We start from the raw sequence: 18,446 nt of genomic DNA, 5'->3' as shown, positions 1-18,446 counted from the left end.
TCATTAGGTGGCCAAAGTATTTGAGTTTTAGCTTCAGGATCTGGCCTTCTAAAGAGCAGTCAGGGTTGATCTCCTCTAGGACTGACCAGTTTGATCGCCTTGCAGTCCAAGGGACTCGCAGGAGTCTTCTCCAGCACCACAGTTCAAAGGCCTCAATTCTTTGGCGCTCAGCCTTTTTTATGGTCTAACTTTCACAGCCATACATTGCAACTGGGAAGACCATAGACTTGACTATACGCACTTTTGTTGACAGGGTGATGTCTCTGCTTTTTAGTGTGCTGTCTAGATTTGCCATGGCTTTCCTCCCAAGGAGCAAGCATCTTTTAATTTCTTGGCTACAGTCCCCATCTGCAGTGATCTTGGAACCCAGAAAAATAAAATCTGTCACTACCTCCATTTCTTCCCCATCTATTTGCCAGGAAATGAGAGGGCCGGATGCCATGATCTTGGTTTTCTTAATGTTAAGTTTCAAGCCACTTTTGCACTCTCCTTCTTCACTCGCAACAAGAGGCTTTTTAGTTCCTCTTCACTTTCTGCCATTAGAGTGGTATCATCTGCATATCTTAGGTTGTTGATATTTCTCCCGGCAATCTTAATTCCAACTTTTGATTCATCTATCCCTGCCTTTCTCATGATGTGCTCAGCATATAAGTTAAATAGGCAGGGTGACAGTATACAGCCTTGCCGGACTCCTTTCCCAATTTTGAACCAATCAGTGGTTCCGTGTCCAGTTCTCACTGTTGCATCTTGGCCCACATATAGGTTTCTCAAGAGACAAATAAGATGGTCTGGTACGCCCATCTCTTTAAGAACTTGCCACAGTTTGTTATGAACCACACAATCAAAGGCTTTAGCATAGTCAATGAAGCAGAAGTAGATGTTTTTCTGGAACTCTCTAGCTTTCTCCATGATCCAGCGTATGTTAGCAATTTGATCTCTAGTTCCTCTGCCTCTTTGAAATCCTGCCTGTACTTCTGGTAGTTCTCGATCCACATACTGCTGGAGTCTAGCTTGTAGGATTTTAAGCATAACTTTACTAGCATGTGAAATGAGTGCAATGCTGCGATAGTTTGAACATTCTTTGGCAGTGCCTTTCTTTGGAATTGGAATGTAAACTGATCTTTTCCAATCCTGTGGCCACTGTTGGGTTTTCCAAATTTGCTGGCACTTTTACTGCATCGTCTTTTAAGATTTTGAATAGCTCAGCTGGAATACTGTCACCTCCACTAGCTTTGTTGTTGCTCAGCTTTTCTAAGGCCCACTTCACTTCACATTCTAGGATGTCTGGCTCGAGGTCAGTAACCACCTCATTGTCATTATCAGGGACGTTAAGTTCATTCTTGTATAGTTCTTCTGTTTAATTTTGCCACCTCTTCTTAATCTCTTCTGCTAGGTCCCTGCCATTTTGGTCCTTTATCATGCCCATTTTTGCATGAAACGTTCCCTTCATCTCTCCAATTTTCTTGAAAAGATCTCTGGTCCTCCCTATTCTATTGTTTTCTTCTATTTCTTTGCACTGTTCATTTAAGAAGGCATTCTTATCTCTTCTAGCTATTCTCTGGAATTCTGCATTCAATTGGGTGTATCTTTTTTTCTTCTCCCTTGCCTTTTGCTTCCCTCCTTTTCTCAGCTATTTGCAAAGCTTCCCCAGACAGCAATTTTGCTTTCTTGCATTTCTCTTTCTTTGGGATGGCTTTAGTTTAAGGTGCTGTAGGGCTTCATAGAACCGGTCAATTTCATCCTCTTCAATACCAGTGGTTGGGGCATAGACTTGGACTACTGTGATATTGAATGGTTTGCCTTGGATTCGAACTGAGATCATTCTGTCATTTTAGGGATTGTATCCCAGTATTGCTTTTCCTACTCTTCTATTGACTATGAAGGCAATTCCATTTCTTCTGAGGGATTCTTGCCTGCAGTAGTATACCTGATGGTCATCTGAATTAAATTCACCCATTCCTGTCCATTTTAGTTCGCTGATTCCTAAGATGTCGATGTACAGTCTTGTCATCTCTTGTTTGACTACATCCAGATTTCCTTGATTCATGGATCTTACATTCCAGGTTCCTATGGAGAGAAAATCTTTACAGCATCGGACTTTCCTTTCACCACCAGACACATCCACAGCTCAGCATCCTTTCGGCTTTGTCCCAGTCGCTTCATTCTTTGTGGCACTATTAGTACTAGCCCTCTGTCTTCCCCAGTAGCATATTAAACACCTTCTGACCTGAGGGGCTCATCTTCCAGCATCATATCTTTTTGCCTTTTGGTACTGTCCATAGGGTTTTCATGGCAAAGATACTGGAGTGGGTTGCCATTTCCTTCTCCACTGGATCACGTTTTGTCAGAACTCTCTGCTATGACCTTTCCATCTTGGGTGGCCCTGCACGGCATAGCTCATAGCTTCATTGAATTACGCAAGCCCCTTCGCCATGACAAGGCAGTAATCCATGAAGGGATACCATCTTTATTTTTCCAATATGGGTGTTTCCATGGTAAAGCAACCATTCTGGTGAGGTACTGCTTTTCCAGTTTCCAGTATCAGGATTTAAAATAGCAATTTCATGCAATAGTTCCGTGCTATGGTTAATACGATCCTGGATGTATTTAATCTTGATTGTTTTGCAAAGCCCCGCTGCAAAATTAATTAGTAGCTTCTTTCTCTTAGCTTCCGTTACTGTTTTTTTTAATTCAGCAAGATGTTATTATTACTAATGTATGTTTCTTTCTTGCCCACTAATTAGTCAGTTTCCTATATTATTTTCCTCTTTTTCTTTGCTCCTTTTCTTTCAATAAACAGTAAGATTTCATTGTTGACTTTACAAAAAGAATTGGATAACTTCATGGAACACAGGTCTATGAAGGTCTATTATTTTTCACACTCAATATTACCTGTGGCTTGGGAGCAGTGTATTGTTGAATACCGTTTGTAGGGGAACAGTGGTAAAAGGTTATGTTTCCATCTCCTGCTTAGAAGCAGCTCAGAGGTATCTAGTTGCTCATTGTAAGAAACAAAAAATGTTGACTACAATGAACTTTTAGACTGATAAAACAGGGCTGTTCTTCTTATAAAGAACATGGAAGGAATTAATAAGGAAAAAAAATCCTCTGCAGGAAACAGAAAGGCATATTAATTAATTAGCAATAAAAGACTGTTTTTAGCAGCCTCTGCTGTCATAGTGAACAATTATAGAATAAAAGCAAGAGGAAACTTCCAATTAAAGGCACATTGCCCCATTGAAACTCTGATAACAATTAACTAATCCATATTGAAAAGCTAGCCCTGGAGATTTTTAACCTCACAATGTTGTAATTCAGCCGAGAAAAGAAAAATAGAAAGATGGAGAACTTATATTGCCCTGTTCTCTATCATACTTTCTCAATCCTACTAAATTAAACCAACAGAGTGATTCATTGTAAAAAAGAAACTGATACGGAGTAATGCTGTGTTCTTTCATCCCATTTAAATTAGAGACCTGTACAAATTACATCATCAACATGTAATTTACATCATAGGTGATTTGAGACATTTCCAGTCAAAATTCATATCATGGGTATATATGCAAGGGCATATACAAGGGAGGAGAGCGGGGAGAGCGTTCTCTGTGGGCGCGCCAGACCTTTGGAACCACTTACCGGTCGAGCTCCGGATGGCCCCCGACCTTCGCTCCTTCCGGCGCGATCTCAAAACCTTCTTTTTCGAACAAGCTGGCCTGGTCTGACGGGATGGGGTTGGGTTTTTATAAATAGTTTTAATTTTAATATGTATTAATTATTACGGGCATAATGGTTTAATCACTTTTTAATTTTTGTATTCTGTTTTTTATTATGTATTGCCCTGTTCACTGCCCTGAGTCCTTCGGGAGAAGGGCGGTATACAAATTAAATTATTAAATTAAATTTCTGTAGATGTGATGCAGTCTTGTAAAACAGTACACTATCCAATACATGAAATGTTGCATCTTTGTTATATATTGTACCTCAAATATATCATGTGCAGTATGTCTCTGTGTCTGGGTTGCAAAAATATGCATAACTACAAGTCGACAGAGTTAGAATTGTTTTTAGTCTGTTTGGTTTGGTTCATAAACTATCTTGCTCCATCTTCAAATTCATTCAGTGTAGAAACTCTTGTTAACTTAAAATAGTTTTCGAGATTAAGACTATAAGCATATAATCCAATCTACGGAAAATGTGATATATGAATTTTTGCTTCTATAAGTTGCTTGCTTGAATTCAAAATACAAACTTTTTTTCTCTTTAGTGGCAGTTTGGAAAAAGGATTCCCAGTATTGTAGGATTTCTCTCTCTCTATGTTTGTATTTATTATGCAGTGCAATCGTTTCATTAAGTGATTTGATCAGATGTAAGCCTGCCCATCTCTTTTCAATCCTGCCACTTTAAGTGGAGAGCTCCTGTCCCTTGAGATGGATGCCTGCTTCCTAGAAAGTAAACAGAGACTATAAGAAGAACATAAGACAACCATATTCCAGGGAGCAAGCTCACAAAACATTTGAATAGAAATTAGTTAGACAGATTTTATGGCAATTTAAAAGGGACTCCAGAACAAATTTCTCCACTAACTACTGTAAAGAATTCATGCTAATCTGAACTCTAAGAATTAAAGCAGAAACAATAGTTTTTTCCACTGATGATACCCTAAGAAGCAAAAGTGAAAATGAATGGACAGGATTCTGTAATTCTGATCTGAAGCGTTTATTTTATTTTATTTTATTTATTTTAATCCCATTTATATCCCGCCCTTCTCCGAAGACTCAGGGCGGCTTACAATCTAAGCACAAATCAATGTGCTTAGCACATTGCCCAAGTTTGCCTCTTTACCTGAAAACAACATGGCATATAGTTGCAGCAAATGCAAGCTCACGGTAGTTCTGAAAAAGTCAAAGGATTGGAGTAGCAAATTGCCCCATTTCAGCTGATGGAAGGTGGCTCCCCAATAGAAGGTTAGAATAGAAGTTTCAACAGAGTGAAAGAGATCTTGGAAATAGTTGATTGCAAACCAAAGATGGGGGCAGCAGAGTGGCTTGACTGCAAAGAAGAGAATTTCAGTTTCAACCTGCATTAACAGAAATATAATGTGCAATTAATAGAAAGGAATGCTTTCACTGTATTTGGTTTTGTCCCATCTCAAGTACCGTATCCACATTTTGAGGAGGATTCAGAAAAACTGAAGCAGATTCAGGAAAGAGTAACAAGGATGATTGGGGAATAAAAAATTAATTTCTGTGAAGGAATTAGGTAGGTTTAATCTTGTGAAAAGACAACCCATGGGAGATGGGAAAGCGCTCTTCAAATACTTGAAAGGCTGTCATGTACAAGAAGAGCAAGATATGTTCTTTCTTGCCCCAGGATACAGGGCACAGAATAATAATTTAAATTACAGGAAGACAGATATGGTTGAATGTTAGAAAACATTTCTTAACAGCAAGAGTGGCTCAGAAATGGAACCAATTATACAGAAATGTTGTGCGATATGCTCAGTCAGAGGCTAGACAATCATTTCTCTAAAATGCTTTACCGGTAATTTGGATCCCTGCACTGGACAGAACGTTGGATGCAATGGTCTAAATCATACCTTCCAATTTATGTTAAGAGTTCACTTATAACAATAAGGATTCTTTTCCTATTTGCCAAAAGTGGGGATGGTTAGATCATATGACCTCATGTAGGTGTAGGAATTGATCATGTGCAATGATAGTCTAACCATGAAAGACTTTTGAAATTAAACTACTTTTAGCAACTCTTCTTTGAGTGTAGTTTCAAGGAGTTTCTGGTCACAGAGATTTACCGTATTTAGTTCTTGACGTGGTTGTTATTCCCCAGGTGAAGCTGGTATGTAATTTGGGGAATGCTCTTAAACTTTCAGTTCCTGCTTAATGGACAGGTGGCAGTCTTTCCATAATCCCATATTCAGTGTCAATTTCATCCTTTACTGTATCAGGAACCATTCATGTTCTACAAGTAGCCCTTGACTTATAACTCATTCATGACTGTTTGAAGTTATGGTGCTGAACGAAGAGACTTATGATTGGTTCCTGAAGTTATGGCCATTGCAACATCCCCGTAGTTACATGATCAAAATTCAGATGCTTGGCAGCCTACCTGCATTTACGACCACAGGGGTGCTTCAACTATCCCTCCCATCCACTTCCACTCATTTATGCCCTTTTGGCCCTCAACACTCCCTAGCCGCTGTCACCTTAGCTGGTCCTCACCTGTCTTCTTGTTCCTGCTGCTGACAAAGCATGTTCAGCCTTGTCATTGTGAGGCAGCTACTGATCACATGCGGCTTTCTTCCCAAGGTTGTGCATTTGGTTTCCTCCCAAGATCTAGGGAAGATGGCTTCACATGGCTAGCAGCTGCCTCACGAAAGACCAGGATGAGCGTGCATTGTCAGCAGTGGGAGCAAAAAAATGGCTAAGGTCAGCTGGATCAGTGAAGTGCAGGGTAGTAGAAACCTCGGAGTATAGGATGGCAAGGGTGACTGCCTGGAACTGATCTGAGACACTGGCTTTGCATAATGCTATAAGGGTTTTCTGGGAGGTGGCAGCTTTGTCCTGTGCTACTGGGGCTTCCCAGGACACTATGAATTTGCACGCTGCTGTTGCAGTTTCCTGGACTGCAGGGTGGCCCAAAGGGCAGAGGTTGCAAAGTAGATGGTTGGGGTTAGTTGGAGGCAGTCCCTTACCTTACTGAAGCTTGGGGCTGAAAGAGACCAAGCTTGGATCCTTGGCTAACTACTGGTAGAAATCACTTAACAACAGTTATAGGGAATGCCGGGGTTGCTGTCATATGGTTACATGATGTCGCACTTTATAACAAACTAACAGAATAACAGAGTTGGAAGGGACGTTGGAGGTCTTCTATCTAGTTCAACTCCCTGCTCACACAGGAAACCCTGTACCATTCCTGATAAGTGACTGTCCAGTCACCCATCTCATTCACAGTTTTGCTTTTGGAGCTTTGCTAATTGGTAAAGCTACTCATTAATTTGTTTACAATTTATACTATGGGCCTCTGTGCCCATAGTGTAAAGGTAGTAGGCAAAGGGAGAGAATTATGTACTTTTATTTCCATTAAACATGGAATCCTTCCTTTGCATCTAGGACAGTTCTGGATTTATATGGATGTACTCCTATTGCACGTAAGTTGTCTCCCTGTGCTAGTTATCTGTGGCATAGTAACCAGCTAGGTTATTGATTTATGATTTCAGATCCTTGTCTTGGTTGTGAAGCAAATCTTCCCAGACTTTGAGTTTATGTGGTTAGTGGACGAAGCTAAGAAGAACTTGCCTCTTGAACTTGATTTCCTTAATGAGGGAAAGAATGCCGAGAAGGTAGCCTACATGCTCAGATGCTTTGACTTCCTAAAGGTATGATGTATATGTGATTGTATGGATGCTCATATATACAGTAAAACCTTGATTCAATGGGCAAGCAGGTTTTCCTACCATTCGGCTGCAGTCAACCCACCTGTAATTTGAGTCAACTGGAGATAAGCCGTTGTCCTGGATAGCATTGGAGATTTCCTATCACAACAGTCCTTTTTCCAAAAATGCATGTACTGAATATTTACAGCATTCATTCAGGTGACCATGGGTATTACTGCCATGGGTACATAGCTGGATTGCAAATGCACATCTTTAGGTAAGATATGTGTTTGTTTACAAAGAACACATGCGACTTTCTTTCAAAAGCACTGAGCCAGGCCCAAAGTCATCTGATCTTATAGGATTGAACAGCTATTAGTATTGAACAGCTTGGAGCCCATCTTGTAGGGCCACATACCTGACTTGCATGCATCCGGACAGTCACTATCTGGCAGCAAAGAGATAAAGAATAGAGAAGTATGTTTGTAGCTCAGGGTTGAAATGAGGGGTCCTTGGTGCTCTCTGAGCTCGGTTGTTTTCTTGCAGACACTTCTTTACCCAAACTAGGTACACTGCTGACGTTACCTAGTTTGGGTGATGAAACATCTGCAAGAAAACAGCTGAGCTCAGAGAGCACCAAGGACCCTTCAGATAAAGAATCTGTTAACTGTGTACTGTCAGACAGTAATTGTCTGAATTTGAACAACCTGGATAGAGTTGCCCCACCTTTCTCAACCTGTATACATGGCCCAAGCATTTTCAGTGTTGAACAGAGCCTGGGAATGCTCCACTCAGGTTGAATGCTGAAGCAAACAGGCCTTTAAAGGGCAGAAAAAGCCAAAAGCTGATAATAATAATATAATATAATAATAATATAATATAAAGTTGGAAGGGACCTTGGAGGTCATCTAGTCCAACCCCCTGCTCAGGCAGGAAACCCTATACCATTTCAGGCAAATGGCTGTCCAGTCTCTTCTTAAAAACCTCCAGTGTTGGAGCATTCACCACTTAGAATGATAGCTCATTCTAAGTGGATGTTTATCACAAATGTTGCACCTATGTCCATGGCTGGTGTAACAACTTGGAAAGTGTGAAGCAGATCCCCATGGAGACCGCCAGTCACATCTTTGCTGGGTGAAAGAGCCGCTGCAGTATTGATTCAGGGAACAATAACAAATTATTGCAAAAATGGCTTAATAATAGATTTCTCCTGTCCAGCTTGTCAATTCCAAGACATTTTCATCAACACTAAAGACAGCAAGGGAATTGTATTACCGTGTAATTTTTTTTCCTTGAGGGATGGGGAACCCTGTGGCACAGCGCGGAAGTAGATTTCTCAATGTGAACCCAGTTAAGCTTGTAAAGCCAAAGATAAATTGTTTCAACACACAGGCATTAGGGCCCAATGTCTGTGCATATTTTAAGCTTGCCAAAGACTGTGATTTTGTGCAACTGAGACTTAACAAAGCTTAGTAAGATCCATTGGCTGTTGTAAATTTTGAAATAAGGATAAGCGTTGATTTTAGGATTAAAATAAGCAATGCCCTTTTGGATCAGTGGATTTAAGGGCCAATGTATAGTAACATCAGGATTTTTTTTTTAAAAAAAGAACTGTTAGCATCAGGAATCAGTGTGTTTTTTTTAAAGTGAAAAACGAAAAGAAAATTTAGAGATAATTCTGAGCAGGGTTAGAAGAAAAAGGTCCTTACCTTTCTTCATGTCCTCTGAATGACAGCAACAGAAAAAAGTCTTTAGACTTATATACCGCTATACAACACTTTACAGCACTCTCTGAGCGGTTTAAAATGTCAGTTTGGGTTCTTATTTTACTGACCTCAAAAGGATGGAAGGCTTGGAGTCAACCTTCAGTCAGGATCATTATTTTATTTATTTTTCACATTTTGAACCGCCCATCTCAGAGATTACTAGTAATGTTTGCGGTTATGATAGCAGTGTTCATAGAACATGCTCTCCTATAGCTAAGTGAACTGTATTAACCCAATTGCATCAGATCTTACTACACTACCAAATTATAAAGTAACTGTAATATTTTCTTTGACTAAGAAACTTGCCAGTTTTTGAAGCCAAGTCCTGGATTCTTCGGAGCAAGTATGCTATGCACAGAAGCGAGGTGTTGTGCTGTATCACTGAACTTAGGTTGTCCAAGGCAGATCTGAATTGGAATTCAAGTTTCTGAAATTTAGCATCGGCTTTTGTTTTACCAAACTGCAATACATTTAGAGAATGGTCTGTGGCTGGGAATATGCAGTACTTTATAACTGGTTTTTTTTTATTAAAGAGTTTTAAAGTTTTACAATACATTTTAAACATAAACATAACATACATTATCCAATACATTTTAAACATAACCCCAATTCCCCCCTCCCCCCCCCGACTTCCCAGAGCTGAATACAGGGTATTGCCTTTAACAAACTTAAACTAAAATATGCTAAATAACTATAATTAAACTTTAAATCCTGTTTTTTTTTACAATTACAATTACTGTTAGCGAAATATTTCCAGTCCTGAACTCTCTTAACTATTTCCTGTAGCTACTCTTCAAGGGATGAAGAAAGGTTAATTTGATCTGGATGAATCTACTTACATATTCATATTTCCAAGACAAAAAGGACCAGTCTGCTCAAGTGTTCCTATCTCATGCTAAAAAAAAGATGGCTTGTCTATTTTTAGCTTCCTCTGCTTCCCTTAATATCCTTCAGAGTCTTAAGAGTCCTCTGTTATAGGTTCCAAAAATTTATTGGGAGCTTTCAACAAGACGTGTTCTTTTCATGGAGTTCATGGAAGGTGGACAAGTGAATGACAAGGACTACATGGACAGAAACTGCATCAATGTCAGTGAGGTAATATTCCTTTTGACTATGTCAGCAACCAGTGAAGGTGAGCTAAAAGTGTGCTGTTTATGATATTCAGTGGTGACATCTGAAAGGTTTAATTAAGTTGAGCTCTTTAACGTTGAGAGTTTCCAGAATTTAGGAGTTTAAGAGTTATTGAAATTTGGGGAATAATGACACAAAGGCATACCTAAGGGTTGCATTATTGAAAAGAATTAAAACATACATTCAGAAGATTAACCTGCAACAGAGTTAATTTTTTAAGTATAATGCTGTAATTGTATTCATTCACAGAAACTACTAATTCTAATCATTATCACACATATATTGAAAGCAATAGTGTGGTTTAACTGTCCTTATGGAAATTGTCCAAGGGGTAGAGACAAGCAGTCATAGAAGTCTAAATTATGTTGTGACATTGCCAAAACCAGTTGACTATATTAAGGTAGATTGTCATGTTGTGTTTCCTGATTGGCTATGCTATTGATGTAATTATTCTCAGGAAGAAACCAGAAAAAAATTTTCAGGTAAGAAAATAAGGGATAGCGGGGGGGGGGGGAGAGCTGAGAATTGTATAATTGGTTGTAGAAACTATTTCAGTACTATATCCTTGTGACTCAGTTTTTGGCTTATAACAGGAAGTACACCACTCCTCAGAGTTCTACATACAAATTTGGTGTTCAAATACCATTTCTACTATACGCACCACACCTTTACCCTAATCAGGAATATATGTTTAGAGATGTCACACTTTGTTCCAGATGTAGTCATATTTCATAGCCTGATGCATTTCTTGATTATAGGATGCACGTGGCTGGCTATTTGTGGATTAAAGTGTATGTGATTTTTCAGGGAAGAGGCTTAGTTTTATATGCAAAAAATAGGGCAAATTGAGGCTGTCAGATTTGCCCTCCAAGTCAGTGAATTCTGACTGAATTAGTGCTGCCTGATTTTTTCCCTGTGCACTATTGATGAGCGTCAAAATGCCATTTGGCTGACTAGCTATCAGAGTGCTCCAGCATAAAATCAATTGTACTTAATCTGTCTGTCTCTGAAACCCTTATGCTCCTTTCCCATCATCTTTTTATGCTGTGGTAGAGGTCACTCAACTTCATTTATATACATTCCAGCCTAAATTCAGAAGGGAAGTCAGGTTACACACTCATTATCTATTAAAAGCCAACATCTATATATTTTCCTACTTTCCACTAGAAAGAGTTATTTGCAAAGGTAAGTAAGCACTCCCAAATTACATTAATTCACTAATTGGCAATAACATAAAGGGGAATTGACATGCAGAATAACTGCTTCTATGCCTTTGTTGCTTCGTGTGTGTTTGTGCTTTGAGTCTCAATATTTGGGATCACAGAAGCCACTTGTGTCAAGGAGCAGGTTTAGTAACAACCTCTGTGTTGTCCTTGCCTAATTATTTTATTTTATCCCTTATAAGTGGTGGTTTCAGACCCCCCCCCACCTGAAACCACCAATTATAAGGGATGAGTATATTATAAAGTATGTGAAACTTATACTTTTTCAGGTTAATCTGAAAAAGAGCCAGGTTTTGTTTAATAGATTCACTAAAGAATTTTTATATCTGGAAAAGAACTAGATATAGTAGACCACTACATATACTTTGGCCAATGGATCTCAGTGGAAGGTGATACAATAAAGGGAATTGAATGGTGTGTTAAATGTGGTTGGCAGGCATTCAGCAAGCTAAGCATAATTTTCAAGAACAACCTCCCCCTATGCCTGAAGAGAAAAGTTTTCAATCAGTGTGTGCTACCTGCTCTAACATACTGTATACCAGTGAAACATGGACACTAACCGCACAATCGATACAAAAATTATAAAAAGAGCCATGGAAAGATACATGCTCGGCATTACAAGACAAGATAGAAAGACCTGCACATGGATTAGAGAACAAACGAAAGTATACGATATCATTAAGACAGTAGAAGAATTGGAATGGAAATGGCTGGTTACATAGCAGGAAGAACTGATGGCAGGTGGACCAAGGCAGTCCACTTGGTAAAAAGTGTCCATAAAAGAGACCTAAAATTAAATGGATTGATGACATCAGCAAGTATTGTAGGCCCAATTGGCAAAACAAAGCTCAGGATGATGAAGTGGTGGTTATTCATTGGTATGAAGAAAAGTACAGCTCTTAGGTCACTGTGGTAGAGCTGATTTAAAAAGAATTCTTCAGATTGGATTCTTTGTACCATTTTTCTGAGATGGTAGTTTTTATATCAGAGGACGGCGTTTTGTATGAACACATATGTTGTTAATATTAAGCCACTGTCTTGAACCTTTCTCATTCTGTGCTAAGGGATTGTTGGAGTTGTAGTCAAACACCTGGATCACAACAGATTTCTGCCTCTATTCTGAACTTTTAATAAGATGTTTCATACCTTCCTTGTATAAGTTTTAGATTTGCAGCATATAATGTAGGTCCATTCATTTTAGAACCTGAACACTGCACAGTTTTATTAATAACCTCTTATTATTTTCATTATTACAAATGAGGGTTAGTGCACATTCACATCATAATTGTTTTTCTTAGAACTAACATTTGTTTTATGCCTTTAGACTGAAATCTGAAGTATTTTTATTTTAAGTTTATTTTGTATTAGGTCTTCACCGTGGCTTGTACAATTATATTCAAGAGTTGATTAACAACTACTATAAATTAATACAGGTTACCTTTATGAACGCTAAGACATATTTTACAGTCTTGCTAAGAGAAAATAGGAACCTGCCTTATATCAACTCAAAAGCATTGATCTTTCTATCCAGGCAGCACAACCTGCTATGATTGGCAGTAATTTTTCGTCAGCCACATTGAGATTAATTTTGTATTCTCAGAGTTCTGAGGATTAAAGTGGAATTTTGTGTACTAGTGTTGAGCTATACAATCCTAGGGCATTCTGGGCATTGATGTCCAACATATTTGGAACAGATTCAGTCAGAGAAAGAAAACATGACACATCACTTGTGAACCCATGATTATAGCCAGACGACGTTTCTTCAGAAAAGTTTTTAATCATATTTAATTGGGAGAGACTGAAACAGATCATCTGTTATACAGTATATTCTTTGCTTTTTTCAAACAAAAGACGCTTGAAAAGCAATCTGAGTCTTTCTCTTCTAAATGAAAAGGATCCTTGAGGTGAAAGCTCCCTTCAAACCAGGTTACTGACATTTATTTTATGCCATCTGTAGCAGGATTGTCATTAAAGCTACCCCAAAGCACATTAATCTGTTTGGATCCATCCAGCTTCTGGACTGTAATAGCATTTAATCAGAGAAGCTTTTGATTTCTAAAGACAAGTGCAAACACTGAAATATCTGACTGTTGCTTGGTCATGTGTGTGAGCGCAGCCTAGAATGAAAATTAGCTGGGAGACTAAGAAAAAGGGAAAAGTAGAAAGACTGAATGTAGAAAGTGAGGTAAAAGAAAAAGAAGGCCAAGGATATGAGGGACTGAGATATTTCAAGAAAGGAACTGTCTGGAGTCAAATATTTTGGAAGCCAATGTTGGAACAAAAAGTTAAAGTTTTCTTTGGATTGAGTTGGACTTCATGTTTTCTTGACATCAATATGAAATGATTAACCATTAATTTCTTCCAGTATACTTACACTTCTTAGTCTAGTCTATGGCCTTGTATGTATTATAATCAATGATACTTAGTTTTTCAAAATTGGTCGTGGCTGTCTATTTGTTGCCACTTGCTGTGATATATATCTGATTCATGTAATAAAATTTTAAGGTAGCTAGATTTCCTTTTCTCCACATTTGGGGTGAGTTTGGGAGAATGTCAGGGTCAATATTTTAAGTGCTGAAGTTGCTAAGAAATTGCTGATCCTTAACATAAAATACAGAAATGTTTCCATTTTTTGCAACTTGACAGTTTTTACCTTTTTCCAGAGTAGAACTATTGGTAACATTTTTAACCAGGATAAGAGAAAAATTGGCAGAGTCATAATAAAATAGACGAGTTTACTTGTTGGCCTACCAGTTAGTTTTATAATTAACAGAAGAGGTTTGTGCAAAAAATCTAGGTTTTTAAGATTACTTTTCTGAAGAGATACTCCCTGTAGCAAATTCACAATTTTCTATGCCACATGTACACTTTTAGCAACTCCTAAACTCCCAGTGAGGTTCAAACAATAGGATTTTAAAACAATATTTTTTAAAATACTAACATCAATCAAGATTAAAACTTTGCTTTTTGGTGAGAAGTGGTGAGTACCTCTGTGTCCCACTTTTCCATCCCACTCCAAACTGAGAATATGGAGAGAAAACACCAATTTCTAGCTATTTTTCTGGTACAAATAACAGTTCCCAGTTATAAAAAAAAGAACAAGAGGCAAAGGGTTAAGGATCCCAACCCCTTAACCATGAAACTTGTCTGAATTGGGTTCCTTCTGCTGATCATTACAGAAAAAGCATCCACTCCACTCCCCATTGTTTGTTGATTATTTGGGTGCCATTGAGTTAAATTTGATAATAACTGTAGGCAAATACTTATTATTTTTCTTGTTTCTGGTAATAATACATAACTATTTCAAGAATATTCCTGCAATATATTTCAGTCTGGCCTAACTCTGCTTGATTGGTGTTCTTGAATTCATGGTACTGTTTGATAACTATCCCCACATTCATAAGTTGATGGCTTCTCATATTATTTTCTTTGCTCTTTCTCAGACTATTATTTTAACTATTTTGTTCTTGTCAGCGAAGCATCCCTACCTTCATCATTTTATCAATCTTAGGCATTACCTTGCTTTTTAAGCATTGATTTTCTTTTTATTTCCCAGCATATTGTCCCTCTGTAATCTGGATCTCAGCAAAAAAGACTTATTTACCATTTTCATTTCTTTGCCATCAACTATAAATTGATTAACAGTAAGTCCATGGTTTGACACCACCAATATTTCTCAAACTTATGTTCTTAAAATAATTCTAGTTCATTGTAAAGATTCCTTAGAAAAGTAATCAAGGGGTTTGCTTTGCCCTTTATCCAGAATATATTTCACATTTTGACATGATCTACATAGTCAAAAGCTTTGCCATTGCCAATGAACCAAAAATTCAGCCTTTAATATATTATTATTATTATTATTATTATTATTATTATTATTATTATTATTATTATTATTATTATTAATTAAATTTATATACCGCCCTTCTCCCGAGGGACTCAGGGCGGTGAACAGGGCACATATAAATAGCAAATACAAAAATTAAAAAGAGAATTAAATAATCGCCCAGTAAAACAATACAGTATAAAAACCCATTAAAAACCCTAAAATCCCCCCATCAGGCCAGGCCAGCTTGTTCGAATAAGTGGGTCTTCAGACCGCGTCGGAAGGAGCGAAGGTCCGGTGCTGTCCGGAGCTCGACCGGCAGCTGGTTCCATAAAGCCGGAGCGCCCACAGAGAAGGCCCTCCCCCTGGGGGCCGCCAGCCGACATTCTCTGACCGGAGGCACCCTGAGGAGGCCCTCTCTGTGGGAATGCACAGGGCGGAGGGAAGTTGATGCCGGCAGCAGGTGGTCCCCAAGGTATTCCGGACCCATGCCATGTAGGGACTTAAAGACCATAACTAGAACCTTGAACCTCACCCAGAAGACAACTGGTAACCAATGTAGCTCACGGAGCAAAGGTGTAACATGGGAGTACCGGGAAACTCCGGACCCATGCCATGTAGGGCTTTGTAGGTCATTACCAGCACCTTGAATCTCACCCAGAAGGCAACTGGAAGCCAATGCAGCTCACGGAGCAGAGGTGTAACATGGGAGTATCGGGAGACTCCCAACACAACTCTCGCGGCCGCATTCTGTACCAGTTGGAGCCTCCGAGTGGTCTTCAATGGAAGCCCCATGTAAAGAGCATTGCAGTAGTCCAGACGAGAGGTCACGAGCGCATGAGTGACCGTACACAGGGCATCCCGGTCTAGATAGGGCCGCAACTGGCGCACCAGGCGAACCTGGGCGAAAGCCCCCCTAGTCACGGCCACTATATGGTCTTCCAGAGTAAGCTGTGAATCTAGGAGGACTCCCAAGTTGCGAGCCCTATCTACGGGGGGTAAAAGCTCACCCCCCGTAGAAAGAGATGGAATATTTTGAATGTCCCAGGATGCCGGAATGCACAGCCACTCAGTCTTGTCAGGGTTGAGCTGAAGTCTGTTCCTCCCCATCCAGACCCGAACCGCCTCCAGGCAACGGGACATCACGTCGAGGGCATCACTGGGGTGGTTTGGGGTCGAAATAAAAAGCTGGGTATCATCAGCGTACTGATGATACCCAACTCCAAAACCACGAATGATCTCACCCAGCGGTTTCATATAGATGTTGAACAGAAGAGGCGAGAGGACCGACTCCTGAGGAACTCCACAAACGAGAGTCCTTGGGGTCGACCTCTGCCCCCCTGCCAACACCGACTGCGAGCGTCCCAGGAGATAGGAGGAGAACCACCGAAGAACTGTGCCTCCCACTCCCAATCCCCTGAGACGCCGCAGCAGGATACCATGGTCGATGGTATCGAAAGCCGCCGAGAGGTCTAATAGGACTAGGACAGAGGAATATCCCCTGTCCCGGGCCCTCCAGAGATCATTCACCAGAGCGACCAATGCCGTCTCCGTGCTGTACCCGGGCCTGAAACCCGATTGGCACGGGTCTAGATAATCCGCTTCATCTAGGAACAGGGGGAGCTGATGCGCCACCAGACTCTCAACAACCTTCACAAGAAAGCTGTTCTGTACCAGCCTGCTACCGGCCTTGCAGAAAGGCAACCCCTGTACAAACGGCAGAGGCTGGAGAGCGTCTGAGGCTGGAAGGCGTCTGCCAAGATTTATTACACAAACAACAGAACAAGAAACAAAACACCGGAACTGTGATCCTCAAACGGAGCGGTTGCTTTCAGCAACCAGCCCTTCCCCAAACACTCCCTTTATTAGAGTTCAGGGCGTGGCCTCCCTGTGCCTCCTTCCAAGGAGTCCCACAGCCTTTCTCTGCTTGTTCCTGCTTGACTGCCTCCTGCGTCGGGCGTCCTTGAACAGGGCCAGCTGTGGGTCATCATCATCCGCACTGTCGGGCTCGCGCAGCTGAGAAGAGGGCCCTGGCTGGGGGCTCTGCGAAGCCTCCAAGCCATCATCAGCAAGTTCGTCTTCAACACCCTCCTCCTCCCCCTCGTCTGAGTCATCCGAGACATCCGAGCCGGCTGCCGGACCCACAGGCTGGCCCTGAATCACAACAAAAGCGAAGGTTGGAGACCGGACGAAAGTTATTCAATACAGCTGGGTCCAGGGCGGGCTTCTTGAGGAGAGGTCTCACCACCGCCTCCTTCAAGACGGTGGGGAAATTACCCTCACTCAGAGAAGCCGATATAACCGCCTGGAACCAGCCTCGTGTCCCCTCCCAAGCTGCATAGACCAGCCAAGAAGGGCACGGATCCAATAAACATGTGGTGGAGCTCAACCTCCCCATAATCCTGTCCACTTCCTCAGGGGTCACAGAATCAAACTCCTCCCAGATAACATCGACAAGACCGCCCGTGTCCTGATCGTCAGACTCTGCCCAGTTGGAGTCCAGACCGGTCCGAATCCGAGCGATTTTATCCAACAGATGTTGACCAAACTCCTCGGCACGACCCTGCAAGGGTTCCTCCTTCACCTCCTGATTAAGGAGGGAGCGGGTCACCCTGAACAGGGCGGCCGGGCGATTATCTGCGGACGCGATGAGGGCAGAGAAGTAATTACACCTCGCCACCCTCATCGCTGCGAGATAAGACCTAATATGGGTTCTTAGTCGCAACCGGTCGGATTCGGATCGGCTGGACCTCCAACAGCTCTCTAGGCCCCGTCTCCGACGCTTCATCTCCCGGAGCTCCACGGTAAACCATGGAGCTCGATGGGATCTGCACCGGGTCAGGGGCCGCAAGGGTACAACTTGGTCAAGTGCCTCAGTGGCCGCCCTTTCCCAGGCTTCCACTAGGGCATCTGCCGAGTTGTGAGCAACGGAGGCAGGTGGGGACCTCAGCGCTGCCTGGAACCTATCAGGATCCATTAAGCGCCTGGGGCGGTACCATCTAATTGGCTCCGTACCCCCACGGCAGGGGGTGGCAAAGCGGAAGACCAGCCGCAGGAGGTGGTGATCGGTCCATGACAGGGGCATGATAATTGGAGAGCCCCCACCAAGA

At 41.1% G+C, this 18,446-nt stretch overlaps 1 protein-coding gene across 2 annotated transcripts in view; it reads left to right on the top strand.

Annotated features, from left to right (window-relative positions):
• Positions 1-18,446, top strand: part of ADCK1 (aarF domain containing kinase 1) — a gene marked incomplete at its 5' end in the record, with an annotated part of 130,280 nt that overhangs the window by 100,693 nt on the left and 11,141 nt on the right. For both annotated transcript variants that reach the window (XM_081313168.1, XM_081313169.1), the window contains 2 exons: positions 7,235-7,393; positions 10,135-10,251. In XM_081313168.1, coding sequence (XP_081169294.1) covers positions 7,235-7,393; positions 10,135-10,251 — 276 coding nt within the window. The remainder of the gene's footprint in view (positions 1-7,234; positions 7,394-10,134; positions 10,252-18,446) is intronic.

This window comes from Vipera berus, assembly GCF_964194415.1.
Source record: "Vipera berus genome assembly, chromosome: 1".
Taxonomy (NCBI): Eukaryota; Metazoa; Chordata; class Lepidosauria; order Squamata; family Viperidae; genus Vipera; species Vipera berus.
This window is presented reverse-complemented; position numbering and strand designations above follow the sequence as displayed.